Raw genomic sequence first — 19,182 nt, 5'->3', positions numbered from 1 at the left:
TCTTGGTTGGTTTGATCCCCCTTTGGGGGGGGGGGGGGGTAATCATAGAGAAATTCATCCGAGGATGACTTAGCAGAGATGCCTCATTCTATCAGGCACAAATAACATGCACTTTGAGGTGGCAATTCATTACAATTTTTCTTTTTCAGAAAAAAGAATCATAATCTCTCTTTTTGTATATTAAACTTCTATGATATGGCTCTTATCGTTTTCCTGGTAGCCTTGGTGTCATCGCTTTTAGATGCAAAAGTTCGTCCTATGTTAGCACTACAACTTCCATGATATACTGCTTAGTTGTTTCCTTGGTTTAGCCTTGTCATTACTTTTAGATGAATAAAAAGTCCATTCTCCCTTAACACCATGACGTTGCTCAATAACTTGTGCTGCTTCACCTTATTCTTTATAGGAAAAATTATGCAATTCATATATATGAATTGTTGCGGAAGGTGCATCAAGTTGGCTGTGTTGAAAATAACTGGAAGATTTCTGCCCATAATATATCGATGTGAATGACCACATCATGAGAAATGACTTTTGTCATACCAAACACACCTGTGAAACATTTCCTTTGGTATGAGTATAATTGACTAACAGTATTAGCCTAGTAGTATTGTTCTATGTATTACAACATGAACAGAGAAATTTGAGAGTGTATTTTGTTATGGCAAATTAAGTCGGAAGAACCATGGGAGAGTAAAGGCAATGACGAAGCAAGCAAGCAGGAAATTACAGCAGGATTGTTGACATCTCCATCTACAATCTTCGTGTGTTGCAGCAGAGGAATTGGTTATATATGAACTTCTTCTGGCTTCTACTGCCCTTTGGTTCCATTCTATCACCATTATTCTGTTCTGCCTTTCTGCTAATGTTCTTGTTTCCACATTTTTTGCTGTCTTCCCACATATTTCACATGATCTGTAAAATCGCTGTTACAATCCTCACTATTCAACATGAATTCATTCAGTTCTAAGGTCGGTTGTATGAATTCTCAATGTTTACGTAGATTTAAAGCTTATGAGTTTGGAATTTTACTTCTTATTTTCATGTCCCTGCATTTCTCTTTCTGATTTGCGAAATGACATCTACTTTTGCTTTTTCTGGTCAATGTTGGGGTCAATCATATCCTTGCCGTTACAAAATTGACACACAAATTTTCTTATTTTCCACTTATGTAATGATTTCGTTAGTTGAGTTGTAAAATAAGGACATATGTGTGCCAATTTTATAACGGCAAGGACATGACCGACCACTTTATATGGGAGGCCAAGATTACAAACCACAAGAACATGAACTATTTTAGGTACCATAGAAACTCCTTACACCACTAACTGTCAGTATCTATAAGTTAAATCGTATCAAAAGTACCACTAACTATCAGTATATATAAGTTAAATCGTATCAAAAGTATGAAAAATTTCAGAAATATAGAATGGTGTTACCTGTTGCCTCTCTGATTGAACCATGCTTCAGCACAATGGCGATGACAAACACCAAGCTCACCTTTACAATCACAACCAAGCTGCAAAATCTCCATGGATTCATCATTCAAATGACATATTCGACATACGATTTCTATTGCTTGATTTTCATCACTACACTCTGTTTTTTTATCAATATCTATTACAACTTCAGCAGCTTTCTCCGTTTTTTCTCCACATTTAGTATCTAAATTGTCGCTCTCTTTAACTTCTTCGTGTGTTAACTCAGTTTCTTGAATTTCTGGATTATTTGAAAACTCCTCTGTTTTTGAGTTTTCACTGTTTGCTGCAAATTCCTGCATAATTTGTAATTACTAATTTGTTTAGTGAAGAAATCTAACTTTTAAGGGAAATAAAGGAAGGAACAGAGAATAAAGAAAATGAATGGAAAAAGTATATCTTCTTTACAAAATGACGAACATACTTTGCTTCAAGTCGTTCTTTAGTATACAGGAAGCTTTATTTCAGTGGAGACTTTGTATCGATAGTATGTCTGCCCGAATTTTTAAAATCTGTTTATTTTAAAATATATTTATTTTGGAAAATAAATAAATTTTGAGATACAAATTGTAATTGACTTGTCAATTTTAAAATATTTTTGTCAATATTAGAGCAACAACTCGTTGATCAAGATTTTATGAAGTTAAGCAAACAAACATATCAAAAGTTAAACGATATACTGAATTGGTAAAAAAAAAAAAAGTTATATATATATATATACTGAATTGGTGAACTACTAATATGATTTTACATGGAAGAAGCACGAAAGAACGTGAATAAAATTAAAATTTTAAGCCTCTGAAATTTCATAAATCAATATATTTTTCCTTTTTTGAAAAAATATCAGATTTAAAAGTGTGTACTTTGACAGGAAGAAATGTAGGAGTTCATTTTGTTAAATATTAATTTTAATTTCTACGACAAAAAAAAAAACGTGGTGGAAAGAAATATTAATCAAATTTTACAACGAAGATACCAAAACAAAATTTCAAGCCACATGTTAAATAAGTTTAGATAATTTTAGAGATGTTTCGAGGTTTTGCTCTATAACACTCACTACTCCTGTAATTTACGATATTATGATTACCTTCTTTATTTTGATTTTTTTTGTAACCATTCTTTAAACCTATTAAAAATAAATATAAATTAATTATGATTTGACAAATTTGTTCCTCTATATATTAACTTTTTCATATTAATCCATATTATTTAAAAAAGATTTATTTTATAGATACTTTTAAAATAAATTACTTATGAAGCAATGTGTATCTTTATTTGGTAAAAAAGAACACACACACACATATATATATAGTATTAACTTATTTGTGTTGATTTATTTTAAAGTACTTATTAAATAAGTCGTTTTTAAAAAATAATATGGATTATTATAAAGAGGGACAAATTTGTCAAGTTATATTTGAATTATATTTATTTTAAATAGGTTTAAAGAATGGTTAAAAAAAAAAATCAAAATAAGAAAAGTAAACATAATATCGTAAAATACTTTGAAGGAGGTTTTTGAATTATCCTAATAAGTAACATATGATTCTTATTAAGTTTCAACACAATAGAGATAATTCATTTTTATTTTTATTTTGTTATTATTTATTTAATCAGAAATCCTTATTTTCTCTCAATTTATCAAACAAACACATTGTATGAGCTTTATTTTGGGGAAACTAAGCAAATACCCATAAAAACAAAATAATTACTAACATATACCCCTTACATTGATACCCCACTAAATAATTACACTATATACCCCCTAACTAATTCGCTCTATTGGTATCATTAAGGCTGATAATTTCTCTTAATTGATACTAAATCAGTATCAATTATATATATTGTATTGGTATCATTAAGGTTTCTTGTTTAGAAATTGGGATAAGGGGTCTGAAAAATACCCTAACTTTGGTCGGATTTGTTGTTGTGATACTAAACTTTCATGAAGACCTATTACCTCCCTAGACTATTTAATACCCGTATTTTAAACATATATATTTGTCCACGTGGACATAAAAATAATACAAAAATTATAAAATAGTAAAAGTGTCCAATGTGGGCACATATATACCTTTAAAATACACTATTAAATAGTTCATAGGTAAAAAATACGGTATTAAATAGTCTAGGGAGGTAATAGATCCTTATGAAAGTTTAGTATCGCAACAGCAAATTCGACCAAAGTTGGGGTATTTTTCAGACTCTTATCCCTTTAGAAATTACTCATTAGTCAATGATACTATAAGAGTATATATATACTCTTATAGTATCATTGACTAATGAGTAGTTTCGGAACAAGAACATTAATGATACCATATGTATATATATACATATATTGTTATAGTATCATTGACTAATGAGTAATTTCTAAACAAGAAACTTCAATGATACCACAACAATATACACATACTCTTATTATCATTGACCAATAAGTAATTTCTGAACAAGAAACCTCAATGAAACCAATACAATATATATAAAACCGATTCAGTATCAGTTAAGTAAAATTATCAGCCTTAATGATGTCAATACAGTATATGATACTGATTTAGTATATGTTAAACGAAAATTATCAGCCTTATTGAAAGGAGGGTGTGAACTGTAATTATTTATGAGAGAATGAGTAGTTTTTGAATTACTTTTGATTTGGATATGAACATGTAATTATTTTGGATTTTATGACCCATTTATGTAGTTTTCCCCTTTATTTATGTGATGGAAATGATATACAAAGTTATATAGGCAAGTTCTAGTGTTTTAATCTCTAGATGTTGTTTGATTATATGATGGATAAGCAATTAAGCATAAATAGTTATGAGATAAAAATTTAATATTATTTTATTTCTTATTTGGTTGCTAATTCTAAAATAAGTTATAATATAATTAATAATTAATATTAGTAGAGCCGTCAAAATGAGCTTAGTCCATGGGGCCGGCCCAATTATATCTTTTATTGGGGTAGGTTTGAGATATGATTTTTCAAGCCCATTTTAAACTAGGGCTTGTAAGCTCGACCCATATAAACCCTTGGCCCTTGAGGCTTGATCGGGGCTGGAGCGGGGTCGACCCATGGATCAAAACTTTTTATTTAAGAGTAATTTACAATAGTCTCACTAGTATATAATCTAATTATTTGAATACACGTTATGTTGTAATATTTTGAATCTTCGTACCCAAATATATGTATCTCGGAATATATGGACTCAAAATTAGGTTAATTTGTTCTAGATACATACTATCTAAGTAGATTCACATGTATCTAGGATACATATACAAATCTCGCGCCCTCGCCTCCCTTCCATCTTGCTTGTCAGTCTCTTATCTCGCTCGCGTATCTGGTATGCGAGATACATGCTAATTACACTAGATTTTTGCTAGTGTTGTTGAAACAACACCATTGTTTACCATATTTGATTAGAAAAACTTCTCATTTTCTTGATGTTATAGAATTATAAGTTTGAAGAGAGAAAAAAAGGGCTAGCCCGTCCCAGCCCTCTGCCCTTCTAGGGTTGGGTTGGGTTGAGCATTTTCAAGCCCTACCAAATGAAAGGTCGGCACAGCCTAGCCCTTCACATTCCTTGGCCCGCAAGGTTTGGGTCAGCCCTTTTTGGCAGCTCTAAATATTAGGATGAGTTATCATTGTCAATGGTAGAATAAATAATATCGGAATTAGCTATTTCGGAATAAATAATAAAATGACAAAAATATCCCCTTGAGATCCCTACTAAATAAGATAGAGGGTATTTTTATAAACAAAACAAATAGTTTTTTTTATAAAAAATTATTCATGGAATGTTTTATTTAATACAACAAATCAAATCGTCAATTCAATATATAATAGGTACCGCAATACAATATATAAGGATTATTAGTAGGATTCCTTTCGATCTGAATTATTCACTATCATAATAAACTATATTATCTCACTAAACATTCGTAACTACACTTCTTATTAAATTTTGAATTTCACATCAAACACTTATTTGCCTTCCCAAATTTATTTGGAATAAAAGAATCAATCAATTATATTAGATTATTGAGTGTTTAATTAATTGATCAATAATTTTTTTAGATTATCGTTTAACTTATTTCATATGTCCGATATAAAATTCAGCTGAAGGATTTATACAATAAAAATTTATATGCTTCATTAAAAATTACTTTATCACATGAAGTTAAAGACATTTTAAAATCATTTCTAATACATAAAAAATGACTCGTTTGTACAATTGAATTTGACACCTTTAATATTCTAATCCATGATAAAAATATTAAACTAAGAATAAAATGGTAGTACTCATCATTTTCTCACAATCAAAATTTTATTCGAAATTCAAAGTATAATAAAGTAAATATATATAAAAAAAAAATCTTACAATGTAATTTAAAAGAAATTGACCTTTTAACTCCCTAATTACAACTTTTCGTGATAATCAAGAGCTTGACAACGTTATGTGTGGGTGTCTTCTGTCTCTTCAATTCCTTATTGATCAAAAGCAATTGCTAATTACTTTCTTTTTTTTTGTTTTTTAGTTGTGATGGTTTCCTTTTTGAAAGTCAAATAATATAAATTTTGGCTGATATTTTAAGATGAATTTCTTAATTATATTGATATGAAAAAAATTGCAATATTTTTCATATAATTTTAAAATATCTAATTTTAAATTTTAAAATATCTAATTTTAAATTTTAAAATATCTAATTTTAAATTTTAAAATATCTAATTTTAAATTTTAAAATATCTAATTTTAAATTTTAAAATATCTAATTTTAAATTTTAAAATATCTAATTTTAAATTTTAAAATATCTAATTTTAAATTTTAAAATATCTAATTTTAAATTTTAAAATATCTAATTTTAAATTTTAAAATATCTAATTTTAAATTTTAAAATATCTAATTTTAAATTTTAAAATATCAAATTAATATAATCTAGTTTAGCTTTAAAAGTTAGTCAAATTGACTCTCAAAAAACGTAGCATACTAATTAAAAAGGAATGGAGAGAGTAACTGATTAGGAATAATATTTGACTAATTTATCTACCCTTTAGGGGTCATATAATAATTGCTGAACTTATGCTTTATTTCAGTTTATGATTGACTCTTTCTTTAAAAAGGTAAAATTAAAAAAAAAAATCATCTTCAAAATATTAGCCTAAGCTCTAACATGCAACAAACTATATCAGCAGTCTAATTTTTGTTTTGTTGGCCTAAGTCTGGTATTATTCTAATGTCACACTTTATGCTATTTTATTTTAAGAGTCGAATAAGATTTTTCATTATGAATTTAATTAAAATACTTTTGAATGCATAATTTTTCTTCATATAATTTTATGTAGCTTTAATATTTCAAAAAAGATTAATGTTTAAATTCATTTTAATGGTAAAATAATTATAATAATTATTTTGGAAGTGAAACTTAAAAATTCCAAAACAATACCCCTTATTTCATTTTGGCATAAATCATAATATATACGCCCTCTAACTTTGAATGTGCACAAGTAGACACTTAAATTTGTATAAAATTGAATAAATAGATGCATTCATCCTACATGAAATTTTTTTGTCTTATAAGGCGTTCTACATGTATTATGTTAGGTAGAACATTTGTGTCTATTGTATAAATCTAAAATTGAAGGACATAAATATCAGCTAAAATCAAATTAAAAAGCTATATATATTATGTCTTTTATTTTATGTGTTATGTGCTATAGTTTAGATAACGATGGAGTAATTATTTTTCAGAATAATCGGAAAATGACAAATTTGACTATCTTTATCTACGACGCATTAATTAAATATAAATATTGGCAGATTGGGTAGATTATAGTAGTTACTACTATATTAAAATTTATTTGACTCTTTTGCCCCTAACCTTTAAGACAAAGCGAAAATGTCTTTTACCGTTTAGTCACAGCGTTACGCTTTTCGAGGCAAAAGCCGTTAATAAACCATTCACTCGCACTGACGGCTCGCTCAGTCCACTGCTCTTACGTCTCCTATATATGAAGTCCATCTCTATCAAGTATCAGCCACTTCGACAAACACGCCATTTTCCTCTCCCATTTCTCTAAATACTCTCTCCGCTCCGGCCATGGCGATCCGTGCCGCGATTTCCGGTAGTCATCTCAAGCTTAGCTCGTCGTCGCTCGGAGCGCGATCCTTGTCGTCGTGGTGGCGGAACGTTGAGCCGGCACCTAAAGATCCTATCCTCGGCGTTACTGAAGCTTTCCTCGCCGATCCTAGCCCTGATAAAGTCAATGTTGGCGTTGTAAGTTCTCTGCTCTGTGCTTTGATTTGATTCGCTTCATTTTCTACCTTGTTTTCTCAGTTTTTGTTATCATGGATTTAACTTCTTAATTTGGTAATTGTGTATGCTTAGCTCTGTTTTGTTTTGTGTGATTTTAGATTAATTAAATAGAAGGTTAACTGCTGTAAATCTTATAGTCAGCTACATAAGTTGATTGATTAGTGTAAAATAATCATCCGTCGGCTGAAAATGATGCAGAGGATTCACACAGTGGATCTCATGATCTGGATTTGAAATTCCTGTGTGATCTTATTACTTTTGAGCTCGATCTAATTAAGCAAAAACGAATGAGTTTTTTTTTGTGTGTGTATGATTTTAAGGGAGCTTACAGGGATGACAATGGAAAACCCGTGGTACTGGAGTGTGTCAGAGAAGCAGAGCGAAGGATCGCTGGCGGTTTCAACATGTGAGTGAATCTCACGATTTCTCTATTTTGTTTCTCCCTCTTCTCTAGGAAGGGAATTTGAATTTGTTCTTCAAATTGAAAGGTCGTTATACATTATTTAAGTTTGACTTGTGTTTTTAATTATTAAAATTTTGTTAAGTTTGAATGCGTATATCATTGAAAAATTATTGTTAGACTAGCAAAATAACTATCATGTGATCAATAGTACATATATTTGTCAATTACTATAAAATGTATTTGATTTATTAAATTTATGTATAACACCAATAATATTCATGTAACCAGATAAAAGCACTGACCAAAATCTATATAGTTGATTTGGTTTGGTTTTGATAAAACTGAATCAAACCTCCCCGTGAACACCCCTATTCTACAGTGCTGACTGTTCTTTATTTTCTTTTGCTATAGCCACTTGTTGTTGGTTATTTGTATAATAAAGCATCTATTTTTAGTGTTCCACCCGTCAGTTCCACTGACCAGTTCGATTCTTTAGGTTTTCTCCCTCTCCTTTGGCATCTTGATGATACTTTTCTTTTATATTCTCATTTTTACTGATGTATGGATGGGGGAGATGGATCCCTTCACCAATTCTATCTTATGCTTTTGTAGAGCCTTTCTGCCAAGATGAATTGTTAATATCAAATTTACTATTCCACAGTCTAATGGCGGCGTTTAATTTTGAAAAGATCTGTTATTGTTGTTTTTACGAAGTTAATTGACTAGACACGGCATACATTTTTATTTGACATGTATATTTTATTCATTGTGGTAGAAGAATAATTAAAATAATTTTTAATGGTTTTTTAAATTGAAAGCTTAAATGTATTGACTTCTTAAATTGAAAACTGCTTCTGTCAAACATTTTGTAGTGTCCTAAAGTAGAATGTACTATGCAACTTCTCTATGTAAATGTTCTGATTTTGTCCTCACTCTTTAGAAATCTATTGGATTAATTGACACGGAGTAAAATGCTTTATGTGGAAACATGACAATGAATTTGAAAGTAAAAATCAAAATGTTTTCAGCATTGCTAAAAAAAGGCCAGGGTGGTTTATGTGGATATCTTTTAGTTCAATAACATGCTCACAAGGACGATTCATCATTTACCAGGGAATATCTTCCTATGGGAGGTAGTGTCAACATGATCCAGGAGTCGCTGAAGTTAGCCTATGGGGAGAACTCAGACTTGATAAAAGATAAACGCATTGCTGCAATTCAAGCATTATCTGGAACTGGCGCATGCCGAATTTTTGCGGACTTCCAAAAGCGCTTTTGTCCTGATTCACAGATTTATATTCCTGTTCCTACATGGTCTAAGTAAGTACATTTGATGCATCATTGTAGCTTCTTGATTGATCTTCCTAGATTGGTTTTTGCACAGTAAAACATTAGTTTGTAAATGACTTCAAAAATGTCTAATCTCCTGATATTTACTAATATGAAATTCTTGACAGTCATCATAACATTTGGAGAGATGCTCATGTCCCAGAGAGAACATATCACTATTATCATGCTGAATCAAAGGGCTTGGACTTTGCTGCAATGATGGATGATATAAAGGTACGAAAACACACTGTTGAGATGTTTTCTTTGATGCTTTGGTTCCCCTGTTTCATGATATGATGTTTTTCCTCAGATAGCCATTATTTATCCTGACCTTTTACAACTTTATTTTACATAGAATGCCCCAAAAGGATCATTCTTTCTGCTTCATGCTTGTGCTCATAATCCTACTGGGGTGGATCCGACAGAGGAACAATGGAGGGAGATCTCGCACCAGTTCAAGGTAATGACTTGTATATTTCTATCCTCTTTCTTGTCATAAGTCTCATATTGAATTATTGCACTGGTTCTAGGTGAAGGGACATTTTGCTTTGTTTGATATGGCCTATCAAGGATTTGCAAGTGGGTATCCAGAGAAGGATGCTAAGGCAATCAGGATATTTCTTGAGGATGGTCATCCGATAGCGTGTGCCCAATCATATGCAAAAAATATGGGGCTATATGGCCAGAGAGTTGGTTGCCTAAGGTAAAATACTACTCCCAAGATGATATATTATTTGGTCTAGTTATATCTGGCAAGTAGGGGTAAGGCCTATTTATAATCTTGAGCCGAGGGTGTATCAGAAACAGGTCATCCGATAGGATATGCCCAATCATATGCAAAAAATATGGGGCTATATGGCCAGAGAGTTGGTTGCCTAAGGTAAAAGACTACTCCCAAGATGATATATTAATTGGCCTATTTATAGCTGGAGAGTAGGGGTAAGGCCTATTTATAATCTTGAGCCGAGGGTGTATCGAAAACAGTCTCTCTATCTTCACTAGATGTAGGGTAAGGTTGTATAAGCACCACCCTTACCAAGCCTCACTTGTGGGATTACACTGGGAACTGTTCTGTTAAGTTATAATCTAGAGAGTAATACTAACCTTTTTTTAATCATAGTTGATCTATCTTTTAAAATTATCTTCTAATTCCAAAATCAGTAGTACTACCATCTTCATGTAGTTTCTAGATCTATTATTTTCTCTTTCAAATGAACAAAACTTTTCTGTTGAACTTTGTAAATACATTTACTAATTGTCTTTATTACACCATATATCATATATTGTGTTATTATAAAACTTCGTATTTTTACTAATTGTCTTTATTACACCATATATCATATATTGTGTTATTATAAAACTTCGTATTCATCTCTATATAGCGTGTACAAGTCTCTTACTAGTCAGAAAGGACTCCTGTCAAACACTGATCTGATATTTTTAGTCGATACTTGATAAAGCTAAAAGACTTCCAATGTTTTTGCTGTGGTGCCTCAATTCGCTGCAGTGTTGTCTGTGAGGATGAAAAACAAGCAGTGGCAGTGAAAAGTCAGTTGCAGCAACTTGCCAGGCCCATGTACAGTAATCCACCTGTTCATGGTGCTCTTGTTGTTTCTACCATCCTTGGAGATCCAAACTTGAAAAATCTATGGCTCGGGGAAGTGAAGGTAAGTTGATGGTGCTCTTTAGCTTGGTACTCGTTTTCAGAACATCATATGTTAAGCGTAAAAGTTCAATGACTTAAGAGTTCTTTTCCAGGGCATGGCTGATCGTATCATCGGGATGAGAACTGCTTTAAGGGAAAATCTTGAGAAGTTGGGCTCACCTCTATCTTGGGAACACATAACCAACCAGGTATTTGAGATCAATGACTTCCTTCACTTTCTGTAACAGTACGTAACTATAAGAATTCACCTATTGTCCCCTTAATGTTCGATACTTCCTACAGATTGGCATGTTCTGCTACAGTGGGATGACACCGGAACAAGTAGACCGATTGACAAAAGAGTATCACATCTACATGACTCGTAATGGTCGTATCAGGTATAATTATTGAGTCGTCAAGTTCAAGCTTATATGCACCTGTATTCGTATACAAATTTATATCTGATTGCTTTTTCCCCAATCTGTTTCTTTTGCTTCTTGTATGGTGCAGTATGGCAGGAGTTACTACTGGAAATGTTGGTTACTTGGCAAACGCTATTCATGAGGTTACTAAATCTGCTTAAGCTTTAACATCATGGATTCAATAATCAGTTACGGAAAGGCTGTGGAAATTCATTTTTTGTGATCGGAAAGATCACAACATGTTGTAATAGTTGAGTTAAAACAATCGTACTGAGGGGAGGGGGGAATAAATAGAACCATTTTAAGGGATAGAAGTCATTAGCAGCCGTCGAGGTGGAGTTGTAGTTATTTTAGGGTACATTACAGACATTAATCATCTCTAGTGTCAAGGAACTGCTGTTTTTCATATACAACAGCGTAGTTACATGATATATATGCCAACATTTTGAAGTATTGTTACTGTTTTATGGCGTCATGGATGGAAGTAATTATTGACTCTTGGCGTTCATTACATATTTACATGTATCATCAAGCACAACACTAACTAAATAAGATTCTTACAATCCTGCATCGGATACCTCACAAAGGTAGAAAGGTCAAGTACAACCTACCTTTTTACAAACCCCACTTATAGAATTAGGTATGTTGTTGTACATTCTTTCTTAAAACCTTTGGTTTCTATTGCTAATTTTGCTCTCATAATATACAACCATGAAACGACAGAAACAATCCAATGGATCCTTCAAAGGCAAAAAAAAACTAAGGTTGCACAGAAGAGAAAATCATATATGCCTTGCATTCAAAAATAAAAAGAGCTAAAAACAACTTGCATATAAATATAGCTACAACCAAAAGCTACAAGTCCTAGTGCTTCAGAAGGTCTCTCTCAAGGAAATTTGCTTAACTAGGCATTACAATATTTATCATTTTATACTTCTATCTGAAATCTTCTTATAAAAAACAATGTACAAAAGAGGCAACAGGTCTGCTATTAGCTAAAAGAGGACATAAGTTGAGGCAGGATCACTTCCTTGTAAGACAAACAGCGACTATACACATACAACTTTTACGTGCATACATAGCCACTGGTTAAGCCAAAATGCATGGTTACATTAATCCACAAGGACTCCCTATATATTTTTTCTGATACACCAACTCTATATTGCATTAGTACAACTACGTCGCACCAGGAAATGGGAAATTCAAACCAAGTTGCCTCCACACATGCTCAGGGATCAGCTTGTTGACCAAATCAGGTGAAGCTCCAGTTAACTGCAAGCAACAGCCAGAACATAAACATAACTTTCATGATCCCCAACATCTTGCATTAAGGGAAGTTTTGACTCTTGAATCAATTTAAAAAGGATCCTCTTACTCGCAAAGAAAGAAAGGTTCAAATGCCAGCCTCACCACACAGAGTCCAACCGGTAATAATAAGAATAAATATCTAATGCAGCCTCATAATAACGGGGACCTCTGTAATTGGTCAATATATTTCTGACAGTAACTGAGAAGCCAAAATCACTGTCTAAAGATCGTGGAAGAAAATGTCTAAAGATCTGCTAAATGTAGGAGAATAGAAGGTTTTACCATGTGATAACTTTCTAAAACCATATTTTACTCGAGATAAAGTCTCATGACAGTCAATCACCAAAATCAGTTCTATTAAATGGTTACACAATAATTGGAAACACAGTTAATATGATTGCTTGGATCCATGCACATGTAGACAATCTTTAGGTCTCACATTTTGAAGCGGTAGAAGGACAAAAGATTACGTGAGTGGGTGTTATTTGAGAGGGAAAAGATAATGGATTATCAAAAGCAACGGAAGAAAGAAGATAACCGACAAGACGCATGATGCATTTAGAAGTACAAGAAAACAAGAAAAACACGAAGAAATCATGAACTAATATGTAACGCATCAATTTCCTGTATTATTCACTTTGAAAATCCTTCGTCACTAAAGGATTTACTTTTAATAGTTTGTTTCTTGTATTTATCACTTCACAAGAGAACAACATGTGCCGCTCCACCATCAATACCTCCTTCCCTTTTCATTTATAACAAACATTCAAATAATGGATAAGGGAAAAAAAAGCTCTAATTAATGAAATAATTGTTCAGATGGGTGCGTAGAGCTACATAATCGTAAATTCAACTAGTGAACCAACACTTATTCAACAACTCGAAAGATAACTTTCTAGATAATAGTTACAGAGAAATATAACAATATCAATAGACTAAGAAGCTTTCAAAAATTGTACCTCTTGTTTAAAGTTGAAAAGAGGTGGAAATGGACGTCCATTAGGGAGACGGGCATTGGGCTCACGAAGCTCATCAAAGAATGAATGTGCACATGCTTCTAGCTGCAAGGAGTAGAAGTAGGTAAATAGACTGATACAACAAATGGTTTTCTAGATGAAATAACAACAACGAATATCACTTGTAAAGGAGATAACTCACTGCAGTACAGCGAAGACTTGGTGAATATTGAAGAAGCCGTGAGGCAAGATCAATTGCTTCAGGAGGCATTCTTTTATGGAATACCTGAAACCACGGAAGACTTTTAGATCTCTTTTCAACTAAAACTGATTTTAGGGGTAGTTAACGTACACATATTTCAACAAGAAAATGATCTAGTGCAGAATAACTATCAAAATATAACAATAACACACAATACCTTGTGCCAAGGATGAGCTTTTATCTGTGGGAATCTGAAATCTGTGTAGTTTGGGTTCATACATCGAATTTCTTCCCGAGTAGGAGTACCAAGGACCTGTGACAAGGTTTCTCATTAGTAAAAAAGAGATCCATGTAAGTGTTGTCTGAGATTTACTACGATGTCCAAATGAAGTATAAAGACACACCTTGATGATCTCCACCAGTTGGTCTACCGCATTTTCGCCAGGAAAGAGCGGCTGTCATAGTTTATGATTGATGAAAGCTCAATAAAGTAACAATCTTCAATGAAGTAATAGATGGAAATTATCGACTTGCAAACAAAGATAAATAACACAAACCTGCCCCAGAAGAAGCTCAGCAAGGACACAGCCTGCTGACCAAATATCAATTGATGTTGTATATTCTGTGGCACCAAATATGAGTTCTGGAGCTCTGTAGTAGCGAGAGCAAATGTACGAAATATTTGCTTCACCATTCACCTGTGCATCGAAAAGTTCATTAGTATCAAAATGCATCAAAATGAAATGCTTCAGTTTATGTTATGTGCAAAACAATTCTCCATGAGAAGCCATATAAAAAAAGAAAAAAAAGTTTGAGCAAGAATTCTGAAATGCTAGGGACTAGTTCTGCTCTCACTCCCACTGTCAATAGTAAAAATACATCCAGACTCGCATGTCAAAACCTAATTGTATTGGTTAAAAACTTCTCTTCAATTGCAAACAAGAGATGTAAGAACCTGACAGCCAAGGGTCAAAAAGTATCAAATGTTTAAAAACTGAAATGTCTTCAGACAGTGCCTTAATCAGCGCCCATTCGTGCAGTCAAGCACATGAAAAACAGCCTACTATCACGACGCTAAGGCACCTTCAAAGAAACTTTGCATAATGCAGCACTTATAAGGATGTAATAATATATGAAAAAACAAACATACCAGGACTTTTGCACTTCCAAAATCACATAGCTTGACTTGATGGGTCAGAGGATCAACCTTCAAATGACATACAATAGAGATTTAGGTTGATGTTAGCATACAATAGGAATGAAGTGGACTCTTGTTCACATACCAAAAGATTTTGAGGTTTCACATCTCTATGGCAAATTCTTGGAACATTATGAATGTAAGCCAGCCCTCTGAATATCTGACAGTAACAACTTATCAGAATCACATAATATCCAGTTGCAGAAGAGGCATAAAGAGAAAGGAGAGATGCAAACCTGATACATGTAAAGTTTGACATATATGAGTGGCATCCTTTGATTTGAATTGCTATAGTGCTTTAAAACCTTGTATAAACTTTCAGGGACATAATCCATGACCAAATTAAGAAAAAGCTCATCTCTACTAGTCGTGGAAAAGAAGCAGTGCTTTAGAGTAATGACATTTGGGTGATCCATCAAGCGCATCAGTTGTAGTTCACGGTTTTTATACCGCTTGTCCTGTAAAACCTTCTTTATGGCCACAGTCTCTCCAGTTTCCAAGCATTTTGCCTAGAGACAACAACATCAGGTCATTGCTAAGCACAAGAATACTGATGCAAATTTACAATCAAGTCAGCTCACAAACCTGAAACACTATCCCAAAGGACCCTGTACCGACAACTCGCTCTGCCATATAACTGATGGTCTGCAGAAAAAGATCACATCAGCTTCTGTAACTTGTTACTCTCACGACTATTGATGCCAGTGATAAGAATCTGAATTATGTTCTCAGGTTAAAATCATAGTATCTAAAAACCAAGAAATTACAAACATTGAATCTCCAAAATAACCAAAAAAACTGATGTATATCAGGCACACACCCTTTTTGGTTCTCCATTCTTGCCTCCAATAGTGGTGGAAATTATGTGACCAGTGACGGCACCATTACCCTCAACAACAGCAGCTGACATTTCCTACAATGCAAACCAAGCAAGGTCAATTGCAGTGCCAAACGAACTCCATCTCGTTAAAAAATAGTCAGAAGCTGTACTTACCATAACCTGTCAGAGGACCTTACAGGTTGTTCAACAATAATAGAAAAGCAGCGAATGGCACTTAAATAGGCTTTAAGAAAGCATCAAATAATAGAGACTTGTAACTAAGACAAAAACAGTATTAAAGGAGAATCAGCCATCACAATTCACATGAAGCAAACCCAATAAAAGATTGAAGCACAATTTACCTAAAGATGAAGAAAAGCAGCTAAATAGCTTTTTCTGAAAGAGGGACTTGCAAGCTACCTAATCAACTCAAGAAAACCTGTCCCTTGTAATAATCCCAGATACACAAAGTAGATAAAAGGATAAAGAAGTCACTACTCCACAAAAGAACCTCATGGATCTAACCCTATATATGCACTCCATACCTCCACAATCAGCTACAGTAGAAACTCCAGAAACAAGAAATATAGAACAACACCAAGCAAACAAAGAATCATTTTCTGGTAAATCAAACTAAAAGCCAGAAGCAGAAGCTACTCAAAAATACATTTAATTTAATATCTTAAGAGCTACAAAGAAAATGTCAAAAAAAGGAAAACAATACTAAAAACACCTCATGCTCAAAGTCCAGCTGAAAACTGCAAATATAGAAGATTAACACCTCACTGAAGCAATAAACTCAAAAAATTGCGTCGCCGGGAAATTCTCCGGCGAACTTTCCGATACCGGAGAACAAATGAACACAAAGAGATCGAGCTAGATCGAAGCACAACGAACAAAACCGATACTGTCAAACTTCATCAGCAAAGAGAATTGAAGTAGAACAAGAGTGTGCGACTCTCTAGTAGTAGTCGGAGAACATTGAAGTAGTAGAACTACCTTTTCGGATTCCATTTCCGGTCGTGCTCCGGCGACGGTGTTCCTTACTGCAGCTCCTCCTCCTCCTTGTTCACGATTCACAAGCTGCTGCTGCTGCAGCTGCGGCGGCTGAAGGTGGTGGTGATGGTGATTTTCCGGCGGATTATGGTGCTGAGGTCCCAGCGGTATCGAGGCCATGTGCTCTCTTCTACTCTGCTATACTCTCACTCTTTTTCTTACTTCTCTACTAAAAATAATATAATTGCTTTATTTTCCTCTTAACCCCACTACTATTCTCTATCTCCAAATATTTGTACTATTTTCAAATGTTCTATCAAATTATTTATCGTATTTTTCTTTTTGACAAAATATTAAATAGAATGAAATTCTGACTATTTTATACTTTTATGTTCGATATATAAGTAAAAATATAATTCTAAAAGTACTTATATATTATTCAGATAAATATTATCGAATATGGATATACAGTTAGGGGTGTGGGTGATGGGAATTAGAGGGTACGAGGGTAAAATTAAAATGCGTGTTGGATGATGGAAATAGCACAATTAATATAAAATGTCATTTATAAAACTTAGTTTATTTTTCCTATTTTAATTAGGAAAGTCATGTTTCTTATTTTTAAGAAATTTATTTTTCTAGAGAAAATACTTTTCAAAAGTTTTAATCAATCTAATATGAGAAAATTGAAAAGAAAAGTATTCCAACAAATATCCCTTTACTATTGTTAAGTTATTTAGTTTACTTTTCTCCTAATATAAAAAAAAAATTAATTTAAACCAGAGCAAATTATAAAACTCTAAACAAACTTAAATGACGAAGTAAATTACATACTGAATATCCGTTATTGTTTTTGTTTTTATTTTTATTTTTTTGTTAGTTTAAAAGAACGATGTAAAAATGCAATAAGAATTTCAAATTTTCAATATTTTTTAGCTTGAAATATGAGATAAGATCGTCTTTAAAATTATAGACAATAAATGAGTGATATAAATAAATGCAATTCAAAATATGTCCTTTTTTATACAATCAAAAAAAGTTTTTTTTTTATTTTCTGTTCACTTCTTGAAAATCCCAACAGATTCAACTTAGTTTAAATTATAAGTAGTAATAAAAATATAAAAGATTACAATTTCACCAATCAACATTAGTCATATTCGTTATAATTTTTTTCTAACGTAATCATTTAAGCATGCGTTATCATCCTTTTAAAAGTTTTAATTAAAATGCATAGTATATAATATTCTATCACTATTAACTTTACACACCACTTAAGAAACAATAAATAATAGGAATAATATTACTATTTTTCCTTTGATTTTATTAAATTTAATGCTTTGAGAAATGTGTTAGATAATAACTAGTAGTATTTAATAGTAATAATAAAATAAAAACAAAAGTTAAATTATCTTTAAATTTTTTAAATTATACAAATATTATTGGACAACTATTTTTATTATAGTGAACAACTACTATTATTGAACGGAGCGAGTAGTATATACTTTTTTTTTTTTTTTGAGCGAGTAGTATATACTTTTTTTATCTACAGAATGAATTTTAAACGTCATTAGTGCCCTCATCAACTTTTATGGTACATCTATTAATGCGTACAGTACAACATAGTCTCTTGAGCTTTTATCTTTTTTGACTAACAATAGTGATAATTCTACACCTTTTTTATTGGCTATTTTGTTTGGCAGTGGCTGCACACCTTTTTTTTTTTTAGCTTTTCAAATATTTCAACTCCAATCATTTAATAGAACTATGCTAATAGTTTATCCCTAAAAATAATATAGAAAAACTTACATAAATGTACATTTCAGTTATCTAGTTTACTAAATATAATTAAAAAATAATATATATATAGATATATATATACTAGATAATGCACGGGTCCAATAATATAAATGGTATGTTTTGGGGCTAATAACCGAGTTTTTGAAGCGATTGTTTGCGTGGATAAAGGAATAAATTTTTTTTATCACAAACCTGTATTTTCTTTGACGCTATTTAAGGCATAATAAGACTACCCACATACAACATTTTTGAAATATTTTATGTTGTCAATTATCATGATTTATAGTATTTTTACGCAATTTTTAAATATAAAAA

General features: G+C 32.2%; 4 protein-coding genes across 4 annotated transcripts in view; 2 read left to right on the top strand and 2 right to left on the bottom strand.

Annotated features, from left to right (window-relative positions):
* The window catches only part of LOC102605526 (putative pentatricopeptide repeat-containing protein At4g17915), a 6,133-nt gene extending 5,095 nt beyond the window's left edge, over positions 1-1,038 (top strand). The window contains exon 7 of the mRNA XM_006348824.2: positions 407-1,038. The gene's annotated coding sequence lies outside the window, so the exon portion shown is untranslated. The remainder of the gene's footprint in view (positions 1-406) is intronic.
* Positions 660-1,885, bottom strand: LOC102605868 (E3 ubiquitin-protein ligase MARCH8-like). The gene is made up of 2 exons (XM_006348825.2): positions 1,440-1,885; positions 660-915 (listed from the first exon to the last, which is right to left on the bottom strand). Exons 1-2 carry the CDS (start codon positions 1,778-1,780, stop codon positions 660-662), a joined length of 597 nt encoding a protein of 198 aa, XP_006348887.2. The 5' UTR covers positions 1,781-1,885.
* Positions 1,886-7,421: 5,536 nt separating this feature from the next.
* On the top strand, positions 7,422-12,085 carry LOC102605189 (aspartate aminotransferase, mitochondrial). Its single transcript, XM_006348823.2, has 10 exons — positions 7,422-7,752; positions 8,112-8,197; positions 9,308-9,514; positions 9,652-9,757; positions 9,879-9,983; positions 10,054-10,226; positions 11,031-11,190; positions 11,282-11,377; positions 11,472-11,566; positions 11,679-12,085. Exons 1-10 carry the CDS (start codon positions 7,576-7,578, stop codon positions 11,749-11,751), a joined length of 1,278 nt encoding a protein of 425 aa, XP_006348885.1. The 5' UTR covers positions 7,422-7,575; the 3' UTR covers positions 11,752-12,085.
* A 311-nt stretch (positions 12,086-12,396) lies between these two features.
* On the bottom strand, positions 12,397-17,344 carry LOC102604854 (shaggy-related protein kinase eta-like). Its single transcript, XM_006348822.2, has 12 exons — positions 17,074-17,344; positions 16,075-16,167; positions 15,840-15,899; positions 15,491-15,763; positions 15,340-15,414; positions 15,207-15,263; positions 14,614-14,754; positions 14,461-14,511; positions 14,274-14,369; positions 14,057-14,140; positions 13,858-13,959; positions 12,397-12,862 (listed from the first exon to the last, which is right to left on the bottom strand). Exons 1-12 carry the CDS (start codon positions 17,248-17,250, stop codon positions 12,767-12,769), a joined length of 1,305 nt encoding a protein of 434 aa, XP_006348884.1. The 5' UTR covers positions 17,251-17,344; the 3' UTR covers positions 12,397-12,766.
* Positions 17,345-19,182: the final 1,838 nt, after the last annotated feature.

The sequence above is a fragment of the Solanum tuberosum genome, unplaced genomic scaffold (assembly GCF_000226075.1).
Source record: "Solanum tuberosum cultivar DM 1-3 516 R44 unplaced genomic scaffold, SolTub_3.0 scf00102, whole genome shotgun sequence".
NCBI classification, from domain to species: domain Eukaryota; kingdom Viridiplantae; phylum Streptophyta; class Magnoliopsida; order Solanales; family Solanaceae; genus Solanum; species Solanum tuberosum.
This window is presented reverse-complemented; position numbering and strand designations above follow the sequence as displayed.